This window comes from Charadrius vociferus, unplaced genomic scaffold (genome assembly GCF_000708025.1).
Source record: "Charadrius vociferus isolate BGI_N301 unplaced genomic scaffold, ASM70802v2 scaffold436, whole genome shotgun sequence".
NCBI classification, from domain to species: Eukaryota; Metazoa; Chordata; class Aves; order Charadriiformes; family Charadriidae; genus Charadrius; species Charadrius vociferus.
In genome coordinates, this window is record NW_009649187.1 from 2,788,205 (window position 1) to 2,806,135 (window position 17,931).

The window sequence follows — 17,931 nt, forward strand, 5'->3', positions numbered from 1 at the left end:
CATTTGTGGAGCACAAGGAAACAGGATAGGCTTCAGCACTGGGCTCAGGGGATGAAACAGGTCTGTTGTTTGTCTTGGAAGGGAAAGGAATAGAAGTGGCACCAGTCATGGTTAATTTGTTTGGCTAGTGAAGAATTTTGCAGAGTGATACACCGACGCTTTGGTCACATAATGTCACCAGGGAACTGTCTTAGTGTAACAGCTGTACCTACCCTGATCAGCATCCCAGACTTGGCCCATGTTAACATTTGATTCAAATGAGGGTGTCATGCTGAAAGGAAACCCCAAATGCACTGTGTCTCCTTCCACAGTGAAGCTAATGGCATATCAATTGCGAAGGCACAGTGACCCATAATGCTGTAACCTAATAACCATGGAGGCTACTCTTCAAGTGAGTGTCTTTGTGGAATAACTACCTGTTTGAAACACAATCGGTAGAGCCAGAGTTCTCCCAGGAAATTAAATAGGATGACAGTTTCTTCATCACTGTTTGCAAAGCAGTCCTTCCCACTAATGAGCAAAGTGCTCTAAATACCCATGGGATGGAGATAATGGATTCTTTCTAGTGATGTTTGGGTACTTATCATTCTAGTGTTTAAACCCCAAAGAGGCTTCTCAGAGCCATGATAATGGTTACAGCAGCTCAGCTCTGTGGTAGCCAGCAGCTTCCCTGTGAAAAAGCAGGAGATGTGATGTTCCTGCTAGGTTCAGAGTTTAACTTTAAACCAAAGTGTCCGGCTGAAGTATTGTCTATTGCCAAAATGACATCAGCTCCTTTGTCCCACCCTGGAAAGTTCATGTACACAGTTCCTTAAAGTGTTGTCAGCAGAGATTGAGTCTGCCAAGATTTCTCTATCTCGAGGGGGGCCTTGGACCCAAGCTTCCCATCTTCCAGGTGCATGCTTGAACCACCAAACTGGCTGCTGATTTCTGCAGGGTCTACCCTCCCTATGTCCCTTACTCTTCCTCATAAAAAAAGTGAGCAGCCTTGATTCAAATGAAGACAAACCATCTTTTTTCCAGCAGTGAGATTTTATGTGAACTCAGTTTTTACTTTCTGGTCATCATCTTATCTAATAATAAAATTAATCAATACCATAACTGCTAGAATTAGTCTTGGCTTACACTATGCCTTTCATGAACTGCCAGCCCAATAAACTGAGAAATAATATGCAGAATGTAAAACTTCTTTAGATCTCTGACTATATCCAGAGAACGTCAGTGCCTTCATTAGTGTTAGGGTCTAAAACAGAGAGCAGGCTGCAACAAACTCCTGTCTTCTGTTAGCAAAGTACAGTTATTGCAGAAACCAGGCTGTATCAACTAGAAAGTGATTCCTGACCCACAGGTTGCCAGAAAATATGAAGTGCACCATGAACGTGCAAAAGGTATTGCAGTGATGCATGGTGTGAAAATAGCACCAGGAGGAACCCTTTCTCTGAGTCCAGCAGAAACCATCTGATGCAAAAGAAGGTTTTGTTTGTACCCAGTGAAAGCAAGTGTTGTTGAATGAGTTAGATGTGGCTACTGGTTGTGGGTTAAGGATACTTCTGCATCAGATCAATAATTTCATTGTACATGTGCAAAGGCGCATCCAACCCCCAGATGAAATCCAGGTGTGTCCATTCAGGAATTCTCTTATGATAGATGAGCCTCTTAATTTGAGACAGTAGAATGGCCGCATCCTTGGGATCTGCAAGCAAGTCTTGTCCCCCAGTCCATACTGCAGTTGGTACAGTCATCTCTTCTACAATGTAGAGAGGAGGAGTAGTCTGGAAAACATGAAGCAGCACAGGAATGAATGACCAGGAAAGCGCAGCAAATGTGCATTTGGGGCTTTCTTCCTTCACTGTTCCAAGTAGAGGTGCCTAAACCAAGCAACAAGAAAGTGCCCTTGCTTGTCTTTTCCATCTGCACTTGCAGGGATGACCCAGCTGATAGCACAGTCAAAGCAAAAGTTGTTGACAAAAAGTTACTGTTGGGTCTTTTCCCTGTCAGCTAGGAATTCATAGGACAGGAGCCTGGAACAAGACAGAAGATGTCAGGATGCCTCTGTGTAAACCCCTGTTTTGGTCCTTTTGGAGGGCTGATCAGCCCCAGAAGACATACATGGTCTGGTTAGAAAACACAATGAACAAAGGTTAGAAAACATAAGGGTGAAAGGATCATCAAGTGACTTCTGTAGGAGGAGAGAGGAAGTAGGTTGGACTCCTGAATTTGGAAAACAGAGGCTGGAGCAAGGACAGGAGACAGGCTTATACCATCATGAATAGTATGAAGAAAGAGCACAGGAAGTAATTATCCCATTACTTCTCGTAACACAAAACCTAGAAGGCATCCAGTGACTTTCCAGGGGCAAGCAAATTCAAGACAAACCAAAGGAAGTTGCGTTTCATGCAAGCCTTCATTAAAACGTTTAACGCTTAATGACAGACTGTTGTAAAGACATAAAGGGTAGGAGGGTCAAGGGTGGGATTAGAGTCTTGGATGGAGGAGAGGTTCCTCAGGGACTGCTTGAGGACAAAGTCCTTTTGTGTCTCGCTGCTACAATCTAGGGGTAGCTATTAATGCTCTCCAGTTGCCCTCTTCCCAATATTGTTTCCCTGATCTCTCATGTATTGGCAACTGTGTCAATCATGCTAGTAGGCAAGATGCCTCTGGTCTGAGCCACTAGATGTACTTTTCTTTTTCAAAATTCATTTTCTGTCTTTCCTGCCCTTACTTCCTTTTATTTGTATTGATCATTTAATTGAAAAGGATTGCACTCTCTTTCTCTCTCTCTCTCTCATTATTGCCATTAGTGCTTGCATGTTTTCTCTGTTGACTTCCAAACTGGGAAGCAGTAATACAGATGGTGATGACTAAATCCATCTACTTGTATTCTGAAAATGTGCCTCCTACGACAGCCTTGCTCTCTTCCTCTGTGTTTCTGTGTTGTCCAAGGGTGATAATATTGTTTCACCAAAACATACCTGTTGGTATTTTTCCATGTTCTTCTTTGAACTGCCCCAGTCATAAGCTTGGAACTTCCCCGAACGGGCCTCCTAAGAGGATGAACAAGAGAAGGGTAGTTACAAAGCCAACATTCAGGAAGTTTGTGGGTTCTTTCCCTGCTGAGTCTCTGACTCCAATCTAAAGCCTCAACGGAAGTTCTTCTAAGAGCTATGAAAAAGCCAACAGTAAATTAATTAAAAGTCTCAATCAGTGAAAAGGAGTCAAATGTTTTTGTCAGAACAAAAAAAAAAATCACTGCTCCTGCAGAAGGACCCAGGGATGTTTCACAGGCAATTTGTTCTTGTTTGTAAAATTGCTATTAACAACTGCCTCCAGCAAGTTGCCCTCACTGCTGCTGCCCTGTCCTCTTCTGACAATCATGTTGCCATCACTCAGCTTTGTAAGTGACTTCTTCTTATGTTTTCTCTTCCCTCTCTGTTTTGTATACAGAAGTCACCACTTCTAGTTCTTCCCTTGTGCTTCTTGGCTTTGCCTACAGCATGGGTCGTTACTACTGTGACAGACACCATCAGTGGGATCTCAATATTGAAGGTAAGATGTCTGTTAACTCCTTTAATGGTAATAACAGCAATGACAGCGAAGGCTTAGGAGTATTACTCCTGCATGTTTGCACCTGCCAGTCTGTGGCTAGGTGCTGAATTAAACCTGAGTCAATTTGCAGAGCTCCCCCCCCGTGCCTTTGTAACCTTTTCTCTTTACAGGTCTAGGCCATGGTTACAAAAGCAACTTAATCAAATCTAATATTTCATGTAAATTCACCATCAAAAGTATTGTTTGATTTTGAATAAATGTTTATGCAGACATCGCTCAAGCATATCCATGTCTTTGCTGTGTTGAAAAGTGCATTAATGCTGTTGCAAGCTCTCCATGCCTGTGACTGGCTGCTGCTCTGTTCCAGAGCCTGCAGAGTTGCCAGGAAACCTGTCCTGTGTGCAGCAGCTTCTCTGACCGAGCCCAGGCTTTATGCTTCCTGAAAGTGTGAGCCCAAAGACAGAAAGGAAGCTTCCATCAGCGCTGCTGCTGAGGATGTACTGTGACAGTACATTGTAAGCAAGCGATATAGCGAGTCTACTAAATAAAGAATTTATTATTTATATTCTATTGCGGTCCAGACACTGAGAACTTTGGAAGCAAGAGATGAAAATACAAGGGCTTTTGCTAGGAAAATTTGATATTTTACAAAGCAGCCTGTATCTTGCTCATTTCTTGATCCCACAGTGGAAACATAACTAATTTCTTAAGGTAAGCACTGTACAGAACTGCAGATATCATTTATATAAGGTAATAGATGCACAATAAAAAGAATGATATATACATGTGCATATACAGCTTCCAGCACACATATTTTTACACAAATACTCATTGATGGTTTCAAATGTACCTGTATCACATAGGGTATCTCTATCCTGCCGAAAAAAGAAAGATCAATGAAAAACAGTGTTTTGACTTGAGATTTCAATTGTAAACCACAGGTTACGTGTGTTTCCAAGAAGTTAGTAATGGCTTCACAGCAAGATATCAGCCATACCCCACTCTATACCCTACACAGCAAGAAGTCATAGCCTATTTTGTGTTCCAAGAGTTTGCTAGTACCTGACTCCAGTGGACTATGTTCTGCACAGAAGTTCCAGCGGGGGTTTGTGCAATATACACATCGATTCGGCTCTGAAAGAAAGTATTCAGTAAGTATTCTCTTCCTCCCTTCTATTCAGATGTACATCAAAACATCTGCCACAGCAGTGCCATGTACCAATAAAACCAACAGAAATTGGAGTGGCATGATTGGAGACTCCCTCAGAGTTACTCCAGATGTGGTGATGTGTCAGGTTTGGAGTAGCATGAAAAGAACAGCCCCCAACCAGAACACTTTCCAGGATGACTGAGAATCTAAAAGAATCTAACAGGTGGAAAGGAGAGAATAGAAAGTTAGCAATTTAGACCCCAAACTGGGTGGGTTTTTTTCAGGAGTCTGTAACAGATCCTGTGTGAGAGAGGATGACTCATGGACAGAACAGTAAAAGGAACTGCAACTGCCTGAGGAATGCGTGACTACTTGAAATAAATCACACCCTAGTCCTGTGGAGCTTTCTTAACAAGTTTCTGTGTGACCCTTCCACAGAGAACATGCTCCAAGGCATTATTTTTTAAAAACCTGGGGCAAAACTTTGATGCCCAGGTGGTCTGGCCTATAGCTGGACATAGTATTAGGAGCCCAAATATGTCTTATCCTCCAGCATCTGCAAACTCTCTCTCGGGTATCCCTGAGGTACCCCGTGCCTCTAAGCACACCCCTAATGGTCCAAGGCTTGGAGGGGGAGGACAAGGGGGAATATGCGTGTTCTTCCCTTGCAAAGAGCTCCTGGAAACCTGAAGCAGGTAGGGGTTTTATTTCTTCTTCTGTGGTGTGCCAGCATACTGAAGTTCTCCAACTAGACCAGTAGTCACAGTATGAAGTAGGAGATGGTGCCCTAGGTGAGGTCTGGCAGAGGGCAGACGGAAGAGTTTTGTGGGGCTTTGAGCAGCTGTTGATTGTAGGGATGGTGCTCTTCTGAGGAATGAGGCAGTGGTCCCCTGCCAGTGATGGGGCAACCAGCAGATATTGCTGTCTAGTAGTGTGGACTGTTCCCTGCAATGTGATGCTGACTAATGGAAATTCAGGATTCACACCACAGGATAGAAGGTAAGTTTTGTGAGCAGAAGCTTAATCTCTTGGTAGAGCTGGTAAGAGTTATACATACCATGTCAATGTTTTTCAGGTTACAGCCGCCCAGATTGAAGAAGACACTTCTACAAAGCCTGGCAAAAGCTCGGTGGCTGCAGAAAGGGACTATTAGCCTTCTTAGACATTCAGTCTGGGGAAGAAATTCTCTTTTGCCAAGCAAACCCTGTGAAATAGAAAGGTAACTTTCATTTAAGAATGTACACTTGTGCACTGTGCTGTTGTTTTTAAAAGGTGTTTGTGTCCCGTTCCTCTTCTCCAGCACTTTCAGTGGCTCTCACTTGCTTTTTCTTCATTTGCCAGGTGATGTTCCCACAAACAAGAAAGAAACTAGGTGTTTTTCCATTGCATCAGCCTGCTCAGGCATTACTCAATTTGTGTTACATCACTTTTAATGAAGAGATACGTTAAATGTTAACTCCAATTTGTATTTTAGCTCTAAGCTTGCACACCGGTTGCGGCTTTGTCTACAGGAATCTTGGAAACCTTTGAGGATCTGTATCTCTGTACCTCTCTGGGTGACCTGTCCCAGTGCTTCACTGTTCCCCTAGATAAAAAGTTTTTCTTAATGACCAGCCTGAGCTTCCAAAGGCTTCAGTTATAAGTTAAACCTACCCACATGCAAATGAGTAGATTTCATAAAGCCCTATACTTTCTGTTTATCCATTTTATACAAACAAGTATATGGTTAAACAGTTGAAACCAAGATATCACATACCCTGAGCAATTTTTCAGGGAGGTAGAGGAGTTTTGTTGCTGGGCTTCTAGCATACTTAATGGTAGTGACAGGTGCCAATGCAAAATAGAGTTTGATTTTTTGAGCCAGCTCTGGCATTGTTGAAAATGCAATGAAAGCTGAGAAAACAAAAAAGAGGAGTTAAGAAAGTCATCATTTGTACATTAGACTGTTTTCAGTGTTTATAAATACTATGCTGCAATTTCAAACCTACAATCAACCTTGTTAGTTGTTCAGAGCCTATGGTTCAGAGACTAGATTTGTATGAAATCCCTCTTCCTCATCTGTTACCAGCTTGTAGTTTTATTTCCCTCTTCAGAGAGAAATTTCTTTCTATATTTTGCCTTTGCAGCTTTCTTCCAAATCCATTTAAACATAAAAGCACACTTCTGATGTACATTCATGCATTTCGCATACTATTGGCAGGAGCACTTGTTTTTCTTCCGGTCAGTGCAATTTCATATTTCCTTTTTTTGTGTGTGTGTCCTGTCCAAGCTGGCCAACTTCTCTTTCTGTACTCTCATCTTCCTATTTTGTTTATTTTGGTCAACTGACCATCTGCTGTTGGGCACACCCGTGCATCTTGGAAACAAACAATTTGCATGGCCCACAATAATTTCCAGTGTAATTCTAAGTCGACAGACTTACAGCTGCAGTGCATTTGGTCCATTATGTTTTACTGTCCTTATAATAAATTATAAAAGCCTACATGCTGAAAACAGCTCATCCTGTGCTTGTCACACCTGCAAAGAGTTAATGAAAACCCCAGGTACATTCGTATCTCAGATGACATTTTACTCCTGTTTTCCCGAAGCACTGGTCTGTTGTGCGTAACTTACCGATGGTGGTACCTTGTGAATAGCCAATATAGTACAACTTTTCCTGTCCTGTTTTCTCCACAATGAAATTTATTGCTGCTGGAAGATCAAACTTAGCCATCTCATCAAAGCTGCAGGCAGGAGATTGAAAGAGAGGCATGCAGGAATTAAAAGTCCATTTGAATTCACATTTTTATTACAGCCTTGTCAGCAAAGAAACAACGTGAACCATTTAGCGAATCATTCAGCTATTTAGGTTCTGTGTTTTTCTGGCACTGGGTATGGAAGATAGTACTCAAGGTTTTCTGGGATATTTTCTCCTTTGACATCAACAGAAGAACTTAATTTGAAGAACTATCAGGTTGAATTGTAATGCTGTACACTGAAGGAACAGGTGGTGACGTAGTAAAAGAGCCCCTTCCATGGAATCACACATTTTATACAATTTGGCACTAAAGAAAAGGTCTATTTTCAAATGCTCATTAAAATAAGTGCAAAAATGATTTACGTTTTCTCTTTCTGGGATTTTAGTGTTGTAATATATAGACTAGTGTTTCTAAATTGCTTCCAAAATTGCCTCCAGAACTGAGGAGTGGCTTGGACATGACCTGTGCAGGTTCCTCTGAGTTCCTCTGTTGCTATATCTCTAGTTTGAAGAACATTTTCTAGCAGTAATTAGAGGAAAGTAGCCTTCTTCACTATTAAAGTTCACATGCATGTATAGGGGCATCTCAGCAAAAGTGAATGTAAAGAATGCTTTTTAAAAGGTAGCATATGTAAATCCCTGATTTAGCCAGCTTAAATAAATACATAAGGGTGGGCAATAGAGATGCCCTTCAATGGTTTGGTCTACCTGAAAGCCCAGAATTCATCTTGATCAATGGAATAATTTTGATGTTTTCTGGACCAGCGATTCCCTCTGCTATTTCCCATCCAAACGTCAAAACCAGCGTCAGCTAGCATGAAGCCCAAGCTGTTGTTGGGTAGGTTTGTGACCCAGTTACTAGCATCTCCCAGTAATCCATGTTGGAGAAACACAGCAGGTTTCAAAGCTGAAAAGCAAATCAGAAAGAAAACAACCATTTATAACTTTGTTTTTTTCATTTTCTGGCAGTTCAGGGACATTACTCTCCCATATTCAATATTGGGGTTTGTTCCTGCCCCAGCTGAAAGGGAGACAACTAATCATAAAACCAAAACATCCCTTTCTGGAAAGAGAGAACGTATTCTAAGCTTCTGCAAGGATTTACGGAAAGATCTACCTGACACCAGCAAAAACCGGCTTGGTACCCTCCGGTCATTGTTTGTACAGCTCAACCACAATAGCTTGAGATTCTCAACACTGATATAAAGAATGAAGGTGTGAGATTATTGCAGATGTTTCTTTTACCCAAAATATGAATCAGTCACTGATATTAACCAGGTGTAAGCAAAACCAAAGCAAAATTAGAAGCTGCAATCGCTTTCTCAAAACAGGTGGATTGGGCAGGTCACAGCCTTTACCCTTTTTTTAAAAAGACTTTTACTCATCAACTCCTATTATGAGGGTATATGCTTCATGTTATAGTGGATTTTTATTATAAATCGGTGTTCTTGACATAAACCCTGTTGATCTTGCAGGCTGTCCAGGACAGCCAGAATTCTCTGCTAAAATTTCCTTTGTGGATACAAACTTTGGTAGACATTTTAAAAAATACAAGATATCTCTTTCCAGATCGTGCCTTATCTGGGCTGGTTTTGTCTCATAATTAAGAACTGTACCTGGGTTTCCCTGATTCTGTGTACCATAAGGGATTCTGTTAATGGTAATGGTATAACCATCTTCTGTCATCACTTCATACTCCTCACTGGGGTACCCTTTGTAAGTAATGAGCTCATTCTAGAAGAGAAGGTACAAATGCATTTGCTTGCAGAAGTCCATTTCAGATATATTATATGCATAAGATATTTACAATGAAGACATCTTAGAGAGCAGATACAACTGGAGTTTTAGTCTACATATATTAAGCATATGCATAAACCATATCAGATTGGATATTGTAACCCTAAATTCAGTCAAAATCTATTATAAAAAACCCTGTATTATCCTACTGCCATACCATAACAAGCTCTTGCATTCTGGTGATATAAGAATCACTGTAAGCTCATAGCAGGAGCTTAGGACTCCCGTAGCTGATATGAGGAGCTGCCTGGGTGCGTGCTCCTGACCTGCCACAACGCAAAGTGAACCCTGTTTATTTTAACTACCTTCAGAGAGATACAGAGAGCTTCACAACTGCCTTCGTGTGAATGGCGCATATGCAAGGAGTACCGCTGAAAAATTGACTACATTATGGAAAAAACAGGATCAGCCGCTTGCATGGTCACAAGAGCAACCACAAGCACAGCAAATCTTAAGCTCTGATATAAGTATTACGTTTGACCTGTAACATTCAACCTGTTTTGTTACAAAAGAGGATTGTCTTGTACTTGTACTCAGAGAATTACTCAATGTAATCTCTCATGCAGGACAGAAACCCCAAGATTTTAACAAGTGACTAAAGATCTAAACAAGCTTGCTTGGCAAGAGACGCTTTTCTGAAGAGCTGGCCATTTCTGATCTGCGCTGGCCATTGAAAAAGGGAGAAAATATAAGCCACTGGTTATTTAAAGTCATCTTTGCTGACAAAATGCTGAAATTCCAGATGGTTGTTCTTTCAGATAGGGGGATAGTGCCAGCAATAGCAAACTGGTAACTGATATTTAAAAGGAAATTAACTCTGGAGATTTATTAAGGGAAGGTGTCTGCCTTAATTTCCATCAAACATAAGATGTGCTGTGTCACATGCAGACAGAAGGGAACAGAAGAGAAAGCAGTAGTATATAGAGTGATTGGAGAGGATGGGTTAAATAAAGGCAGCTCATCTATCTGGCTACTTCTAATGCCTAGAAACCCCTCTGCTGTGTGACATGCATTCCTCCCATCCCCAGGTCACTCTATGGAGCAACTTACAATATTCATAAATGCTTCAGGATCCACAGCTCTCTTCATTCTTCTGAGTTTTTCTGAATAAGCAGTTCCCTGAAACAAATATATCACAGCAACAAACAGCCATATCTTCTCTCTGGATAAAACAGTATATTCGTCTGTCAGTAGTCCTGCTCTGCACTTGTAATCCAGACAGGTTTTGTGCTTTTCTGATGAGGGAAGGGAAGTCCTGCCTAATACTGAAAGGAGCTAGTCTGGTACTCCCTACTTGTTAATTAAATGGAACAAAGCTGACTTTAAACACCTCTCTGAGGGAGTTTGGCAGCAATCTAAGGTTTGGACACAGGACATTGCTCTCAAACAGGGCAAAAGTATCAGTGGATGCAAGGAAAGGAGAAAATCTTTTGGAGAAATGGAATTCACTCATTCTTCTGAGAAGCAAGTCACTTGCATTACCATGCCATGCGTTTGTTCTGTAGATTAATAAGGAAACATTTTTGGGTAACTCTGGGGAACACTGGAGTGATTGGACAACTTGTAACTATATCAATCATTGTCACAGGGAAATTTTCAAAGTGGAGACAACCAAGTTGCTGGATAGTTAACTGAAAAAACAAGGATAATTGAAAATAAACCAAGTAAAATATTTATCATTTAATTAAGAGCTTAAGACCCTAAAGAAAGCCCTTATTTATAGTTGCCTAGTATCATCTATACAAAACCGCTCGATGGCAAAATTTATCCACTCCTTAGAATGAGGATGGAAAAAGGAAAAGCAAGCTTTGCTAAATGTAATGCTAGGTAGAGACTGAGTGCTGGGACGTCCAGTTTTGTTCAGGAAATAAGGAACAAGAAACACCAGAGAGGAAACCAGCCTGCTTAGATGCACACATAGCAGCTCCACAGTCTGTGAACACCTACATACTCTTGGCTCAAAGAAAACACAGAGTGTTTGAATTAGCATTCCCTCTACGCCATATAAACCCCTAGAGGCCATGTCTGAACCTCTGTTGTCCCAGTGATAGAGCTCTAAGTTAGACTGAATCAGCCAACAAGTCCATTGTGTTTATTATTTTCTTAATCAAGAAGGCTTTGTAACTTCTTCCCCAAATAATACGAATAGCTTTTTTTTTTCTTGTTGTAGAACAACAATTTAGATTCTAACTTCCTAACACTGTATTCTGATATAATATTGATCTTGAAAATAGTAGGCTTGCTTTGTAGAAAAAGGAACAGACATTTTAAAACCTTTTTTTTCACTAAGCTAGCCTGCTTTTTTTAGGCTGAAAGCCACTGTGGTCTTATTCCTACACTTGCCATTTTCCCGTGCCTCTCCAGTTACCCCAGAGTTACCTAAATTCAGGCTAGGTGAATCACAGTACACCTCCTAATGCAAAAGGAATCTTTGAAGAAATAGCCATCCTTTCACCTATGTGAGTTACAAACAAAACAACAGAACAAAATCTATTTGTTCTCAAAATAATAAAGCAACTCCTCAAGCCTAGGTTTGATACCATCTTTTGCAGCTCCCAAAAAGCCTTCACTGGTTTTGGGTCAGAGATAAATTAAAGCGTTACTGACCTTGTGCCAGAAATCATGTGTTTGGCTGAGCGACTGAGGCGACAGAGGAATGGAAACTCAATGCCCGGGTGTTTGGAAGCAGCGCTGGGTAAAGACAGCAGTGAAACGATGGTCACGCACTGTTTTTTTCCCCAGTCATGCAGCACCTTGACAACAAGCATCCATTTCTTTCCCACTCCTTATTCCTTCAGCTATCACTTCAGTTTTCCCCGGGGCAGCACCAGGGAGAGGCGACTCCTTTTGTTCTCAGACCTCGTGCTTTTCGTCTCCTTCATCACCACAGCTATAACAAGGCTCTTTTTACTATCAGAGATTGCTGGATTTTTAAGGAGAATACCAGCCTCCGTGGAGTGGCAGAGCAGGATCAGGAATTTTGAAAACAAATATCTTCATAGATATAACTTATCATACCTAATGAAATTGTCAATAAACCTGTGACAATTTTGTCTTCTACCTTCTACCTGCCAACTCCAGCTTCTCACGTTATGTGGAAAGGATGGAAGGAACTCTCACTCTTTGATGCTTCTATAGATGTTGTTGCACATATATTTCTTTTATTCTTTTAATGCTCATGTTGCTGTTCTGTGATTCAACATTGCTGCAGGAGCGGTTTCAGGAGATTTTCCTTTATTCATATTTCACCTCTAAGATGCCCACAGAATAAAATGGATATTGCCTAAATGTATTGTTATGAAGCTACAGTGCTTTTCCATAATCTGTATGGAATCAGGAAATTTTACCATAATGGCCGCTTGTCTCAGTGATCTCAAGCATAGGGGGAGTGGGCCAGTATTGCCCAGCAGTAGAAATTAGGTAGGTTTGAGTAGATTGTCAGGTCTTCAGGATATGCACCTTTGTGAGGCTCTCCTTTTTGTGGAGTACAAGCATCATGCAGCCGTGTTCCCTAACTGGTGTCCTAGCTACTAATATGAGACAAACTTCGCAAAAGTATGATTGAGGCTTTCTTTTTTTTTTTTTTCTTCACTTGTGTATTCTGGTAGAAAGCTGGCAGACTTTGCATTCTGCCTGTTCCAGACTGGTATTTTTAAATGTTGAAACTAATTATTCTTTCTTGTTCAGTTCCCCACACTTGTTCCTCCAAATATTCATTCTGTCTTACAGGTATCATTTGTCTACACAGAACGGATTAGCTTATACACTGAGGTGAACATCTATCAAGGTTTTGAACAGGTTTTGATACTTCTATTTATATTATAGCTTGTTCACTTTGTCCTTGCAATACTGGCTCTGGTTAGGACCAAATTTATTTCATATATCGTCAGAAGTTATTTTCTTTAATATTTACAGACCAGAAAGACATATGAAGGAAAGTCTCAGGAGAAGACTTGTTCCTACAAGATTTGCTAGGCAGGCTTTCAAAGAGAAATATAAAGGTCCAACTCTGGGTTCTGACAGGGAAGTAGGAGAGGAAATGATTTTCAAAGGGCTGGTTTAGAAATTGTTCCCAAACAATAAGTCTACACGTGGATTAATTTTTTTTTTAAATCTTCTGTTTATTTCCTTTCAGATACTTTAACACCTTGCATCTTCCCTCTAAGAAAATCAGGTTTTCTCCTTTTTAAAGTCCCAGTGTCTTTCGAAGCTCAACATGAATTCCACGAATGAACTGTTCAAACATGTACTTGCCTTCAAATACCTCATGCTATTCCAACTCATTAAGATGTGCAATTAACTCACTGTGAACAAAGCCAGCTTCATTCTTTAGTGTAAAGCAATGCTTCATTGACAAAAAGACCTCAATATTGAGTAAAAGGAGAACATATAAATGGCATAATACCAGAAGAAGGAAACCCGTGGATAAAGTCATCATTGCAAGTTATTGGCAGCAGGTGTTCGAAGCGAGTGTTTCAGATCGGGAAAGAACATGAACACAGGTGAGTGTTAAACTGATTTTTTTTAAACACAGACATGCACACTCTGTTGTAAGTTGTCAGGTTTCAGAGGAAGTTACTCACACTGTGAAGAGCTGTAGAATTCAGTGGAAATGCTTAAAGGCTGAAATGTCACTGTCAGAGGTGTGGCTGCAGCTTCACAAATGTGGTCATACGCAAATGAACTTTAAACTTGTCAGTCTAGGTGCCCTTGTATAAATAAGTGCCTTTGTATAAATTGTTGACTACGTGCTCGGTTTATGAAACCCCAGCTCCTTCCAGGGCTCTTTCTTGGTAAAAAATCTCAGAAATGCACAGGATATAATCCCTAGCATTTTGGTGTTTTCTGCAAACTCTTTGCTCTCCCCATTCCCTCCTGCTTCAGGAATCAGACCTGGCTCTGAAAGTGGCTTAAGAATGGAAGATATTTTCAAGCGGCTGAATATAGAAGTTCTTCATGGATCAAATATGTCCTTTTGGCTTCTTCATCCAGCTAATGTACGTAGTTATCAGAAACATTTGGCTATTTTGAGTATGTTAAGGAGGGCCTTAATGGGAAGGTATGCTTTACTGAGAGACAGACTTGTTTTTGAGCAAGTCGCCAGCCAGGAGTCTCCAAGGGAACACACAGCAGCAAAAACAGAAGGAACCCCTCTGTGCTCTCATATGGCTTTAAAAATATTTCATGCGGTAATGGTGTAAGCAGTTGTTTCTTGAGAGTGAGCAAAACACTGAGAGCTAACAACATGGTCTAACAGAGCATTCTCCATGGCATCCCTGGGACAATACCCAGTTTCTGGCAGCGTGGGTGCGACGCCTGCCCTCAGCCACCCCACCCCACGCTGTTGCCTGTTGGCTGAGGCACTGTTGGCTCCCAGCACAAGCATGTCTGGGGAGTGAAGACAGAGCCCCCCCCCCCCCGACCAGCAATGGCCCCTACACCTCCAAAGAGTGAAGGGCGTCCTTCCAATGGAGTCCACATGCAAAGGGACACAAGTGCAAAAGCATAAAGTGCTAGTGAGAACAGGTGCTGCTTGGGTGAGAGATCCTCCTCAGCACTGTCAGGCCTGCAAAAATGTTCCTGATGCTCATCATCCAGGTAAATGGCACGGGCTTGCCTGGAGGACCTCCAGCAAGTAGGCTGAGTGGCACCGCATTAAGTGATGAGTGAGGTAGCTCTGAGTTGGCGCTTACATAATTATGAATGTTTCGTGTGACAAAGGTAAAGTAAGAAGTGTCAAAAGGAAGGGCTCAGGAGGGACAGAGAGGGCTGCTGCCTGTCTCTTCCGCTCACACTGCTGACACCTTGTCTGGGAATCTCCCAGGCAGCGCTGCCTTCCTGCCCAAGCCTCGGTCACCCATAGAAGAGGCAGCTTGCAAGCAAAAAGCTCAGCACCAGCCCCTCTGTTCACTTATCCAAAGGAAACACAACTTCTGAAAACAGAAATAATTTCCACAGTACTTCTTTGCTGATGCTGAAGTTTGTGAAATGTATGCAAACCAGGATTTCTTCACTTCTGAGGGTGGATGAAGATGAAGTCTCTGTTGCAATTTATGGCCTTTGCATAACTGTTCAAATTGTTTTGCCCCACAATCCACAGGTAATTCCTTTTATCCTTCTGCTAATTTTGTAGTAATGTATACAGCAATATCTCCGCACCTTCATATGAATCAACTGTAATTAGGAAAAAAAAAAAAAAGAATTGACATATCTGCATACACATGTGTAGAAAGCTGTGTGTGTGTGAATTAAGTACACTTTACTTATCTTGCACTTGTTGCTAAATGAAAGCCTTGGGAGTGTGAACTCAAATCTTCTGGCAGAACTGGAACCAGTATGAGCACTAAGCAGGAGCTATACTCAGTGTGCCCCAGGCAGCACTAGTCAATGTGCACCAGGCAGCCCTGGTGAGCGTGGACTAATGAATGAGGCTGGGCTTGGGTCAGGCAATTTGCTCTGGTCGGTTTTGTGTTGGCATCAGCAGGAGTCACCCAGTTATTTTTAAGGATGGGTCAGAGGGACTGTGGGCAGAGTGACTTGAGTTTTTCTTAGAGTTAAGAATTAAAGTAACGGGTTTGCTCTGAGACAGAAGGAGGATGCTGGGGGGGTTAGAGGTGATGTCGCCTTTCTCCTTGCCTGCATTCTACTAAAAAAATATCTTCAAATATGAATTCCATTACTAATTATCTCAGTCTTGGCTTGTTGAATTTTTGGATGCATAAAAAACAACTTCCCACTAACTTTTGCTAGGTCAACAGCATGGATATAATCATAGCTCTGTCTTTCCAACTGTAAAGCACTTGTTCTTCCCTTGTACCTTTATACACAGTAGGAATTTCTTTTGAAAGAGTGAAGGTATAACTAACTCAGATCTGGTACTTTTTCTTTAAAAAGTGAAGACACAGTTACCAGTACAAATTACTGGTCTGCTCTGGGCACCAACATTAATTTTCCCATATGAAATAGTGCACCATAAAATAATAAAACATAAATATAATTAAAGAATTAGGTTTATTACTTTGCACTTAGAGCTTAGAATATTGTCTTGATCTTTTGTAAGGAAAACGGAACATGATGAAAGTATTTTAACCTTAGCTATAGAAACGCAATTTAAATTGCAAAGCTGTGTATCAAATATAGTTTGTTTTCAATAAAAGCTTTCCCTTATAAAGACAAAGTTTGTCTGCTGACCTCAAAGCGATATTTTTCAAAACCAAAAGAAGAGTCTACACATACTATTTTACTTACGTCAACAATAATTCATTCTTTTGCTATGTGAAGGAAGTTTACTTCTAAAATGTTAGTGCCAACACATAGTTTCACAACACTGTACAGAAATAGGACAGATGAAACTTATGGACCACTTTCAAGCTCTGCTCCATTTTGTGGTTGCACTGGACATTCAAAGTGTCTGTGAAATGAGGGAATATTCTTTCATTAAGCCAAATAACATCAGACAAGGGCATAATTCTTACCATCACAAAGGAAATCCATGTCTCTCCTTGTGGTCAGGATGATGTCTTTGCTTTGAAAGTATTTTGTGAAGTGCCTTGAGGCAGGAAGATCCCTTTGCAGAGTGGTCTCCTGGCTGTTTTGCTTCCCTGGAGCAGGTAGCAGTCGCCAGCTGAATTCCCAAGGTCTGTGTAGGAGCATAACACGTCCCTCAGCAGGGATGCCTTGTGGCTCCATGCTCTCTGCTAGTGGGACTGTCAATCTGCAGCAGCGAAGCTCCAATGTTGGAGGAGAAAGAGGTCAGAAAAGCTGGTGATTTGTATTTTCCTTTTGAAAGCTGACAGGAAAACTGGTCACGTCTTCACTGCCCAACAAGTTGTGGTGCAGTGATCCTCAGACTGATTTGATCTGAGCTGGCGGCACCCCTACAGAGTGGAACATAAAGGTACCAGCTCAGACCCGGCTCCAGCAGCACCGCTTGTGTGGGTCCATACCCCTTGCACTGCACCCTGTCCCTCAGCTGGCGAAGCTGGGCTGCATCTCCCTGCTGCATGCCCTGGCACCACTGCGGCACAGCTCAGCCTTGCTCCACACTTCTTGCGTCCACAGGCTCGCTCAGGTCATCCCAGCGTCTTGAAATAACTGGTGTCCAGGTCTAACATGTAGGACACTGAACCTTTCATCACTGTTGTGTGATTCTGCCAGAGTAATTTTGACCTCCAGAGCTTCTGTTGCCTTCCTGTTGTCCAGCTGGCAACTTCCAGCTATGAGGATTTCGTGCGCGGACTGTCCCTAATACTTGTCTGAACAGTGTCTAAGGGATATTTCGGTTCAAGCTGCATTCCTCTAATCTGAATGAATATTCAGGTAAGTAAATGAAAACTGTGGCTGAAATCCTTAATTTCATGCCCTAAGGGATGTCAGATTTTATTCATATAAGCCATAAAGACAGACATGTCTTTATTGCATATTGCATTGACAGAGACTTAAGAGAATGGACTGCTGGAGATAAAGAAGTTACTGATGATTTTTTGCTTTGAAAAACAGGAAGGAATATCTGGGAAAAAAAAAGTTTTAAACAGATTTTTAACAGGCAGGTAGGTTCTTGGAGCTAGCAATGCTTTCAAAATTTTCATTCAATGCTATCAGAATTCTTCTGTGTTTAAAAAATCGTTCCCTGAACACTTGATGTAGCAACACTGGTTTCCTGTCAGTTTGTACCTTACAGTTGATTGCAAGCTCTAGTTAA

At 41.5% G+C, this 17,931-nt stretch overlaps 1 protein-coding gene across 1 annotated transcript; it reads right to left on the reverse strand.

The window, feature by feature from the left end:
* Positions 1 to 1,538: 1,538 nt before the first annotated feature.
* LOC104289718 (lipase member M-like) lies at positions 1,539 to 11,947 on the reverse strand. Its single transcript, XM_009888708.1, has 10 exons — positions 11,838 to 11,947; positions 10,281 to 10,392; positions 9,050 to 9,167; positions 8,142 to 8,340; positions 7,310 to 7,419; positions 6,453 to 6,589; positions 5,754 to 5,900; positions 4,609 to 4,680; positions 2,973 to 3,044; positions 1,539 to 1,772 (listed from the first exon to the last, which is right to left on the reverse strand). The coding sequence occupies exons 1-10, from the start codon at positions 11,852 to 11,854 to the stop codon at positions 1,539 to 1,541; spliced, it is 1,218 nt and encodes a 405-aa protein (XP_009887010.1). The 5' UTR covers positions 11,855 to 11,947.
* Positions 11,948 to 17,931: the final 5,984 nt, after the last annotated feature.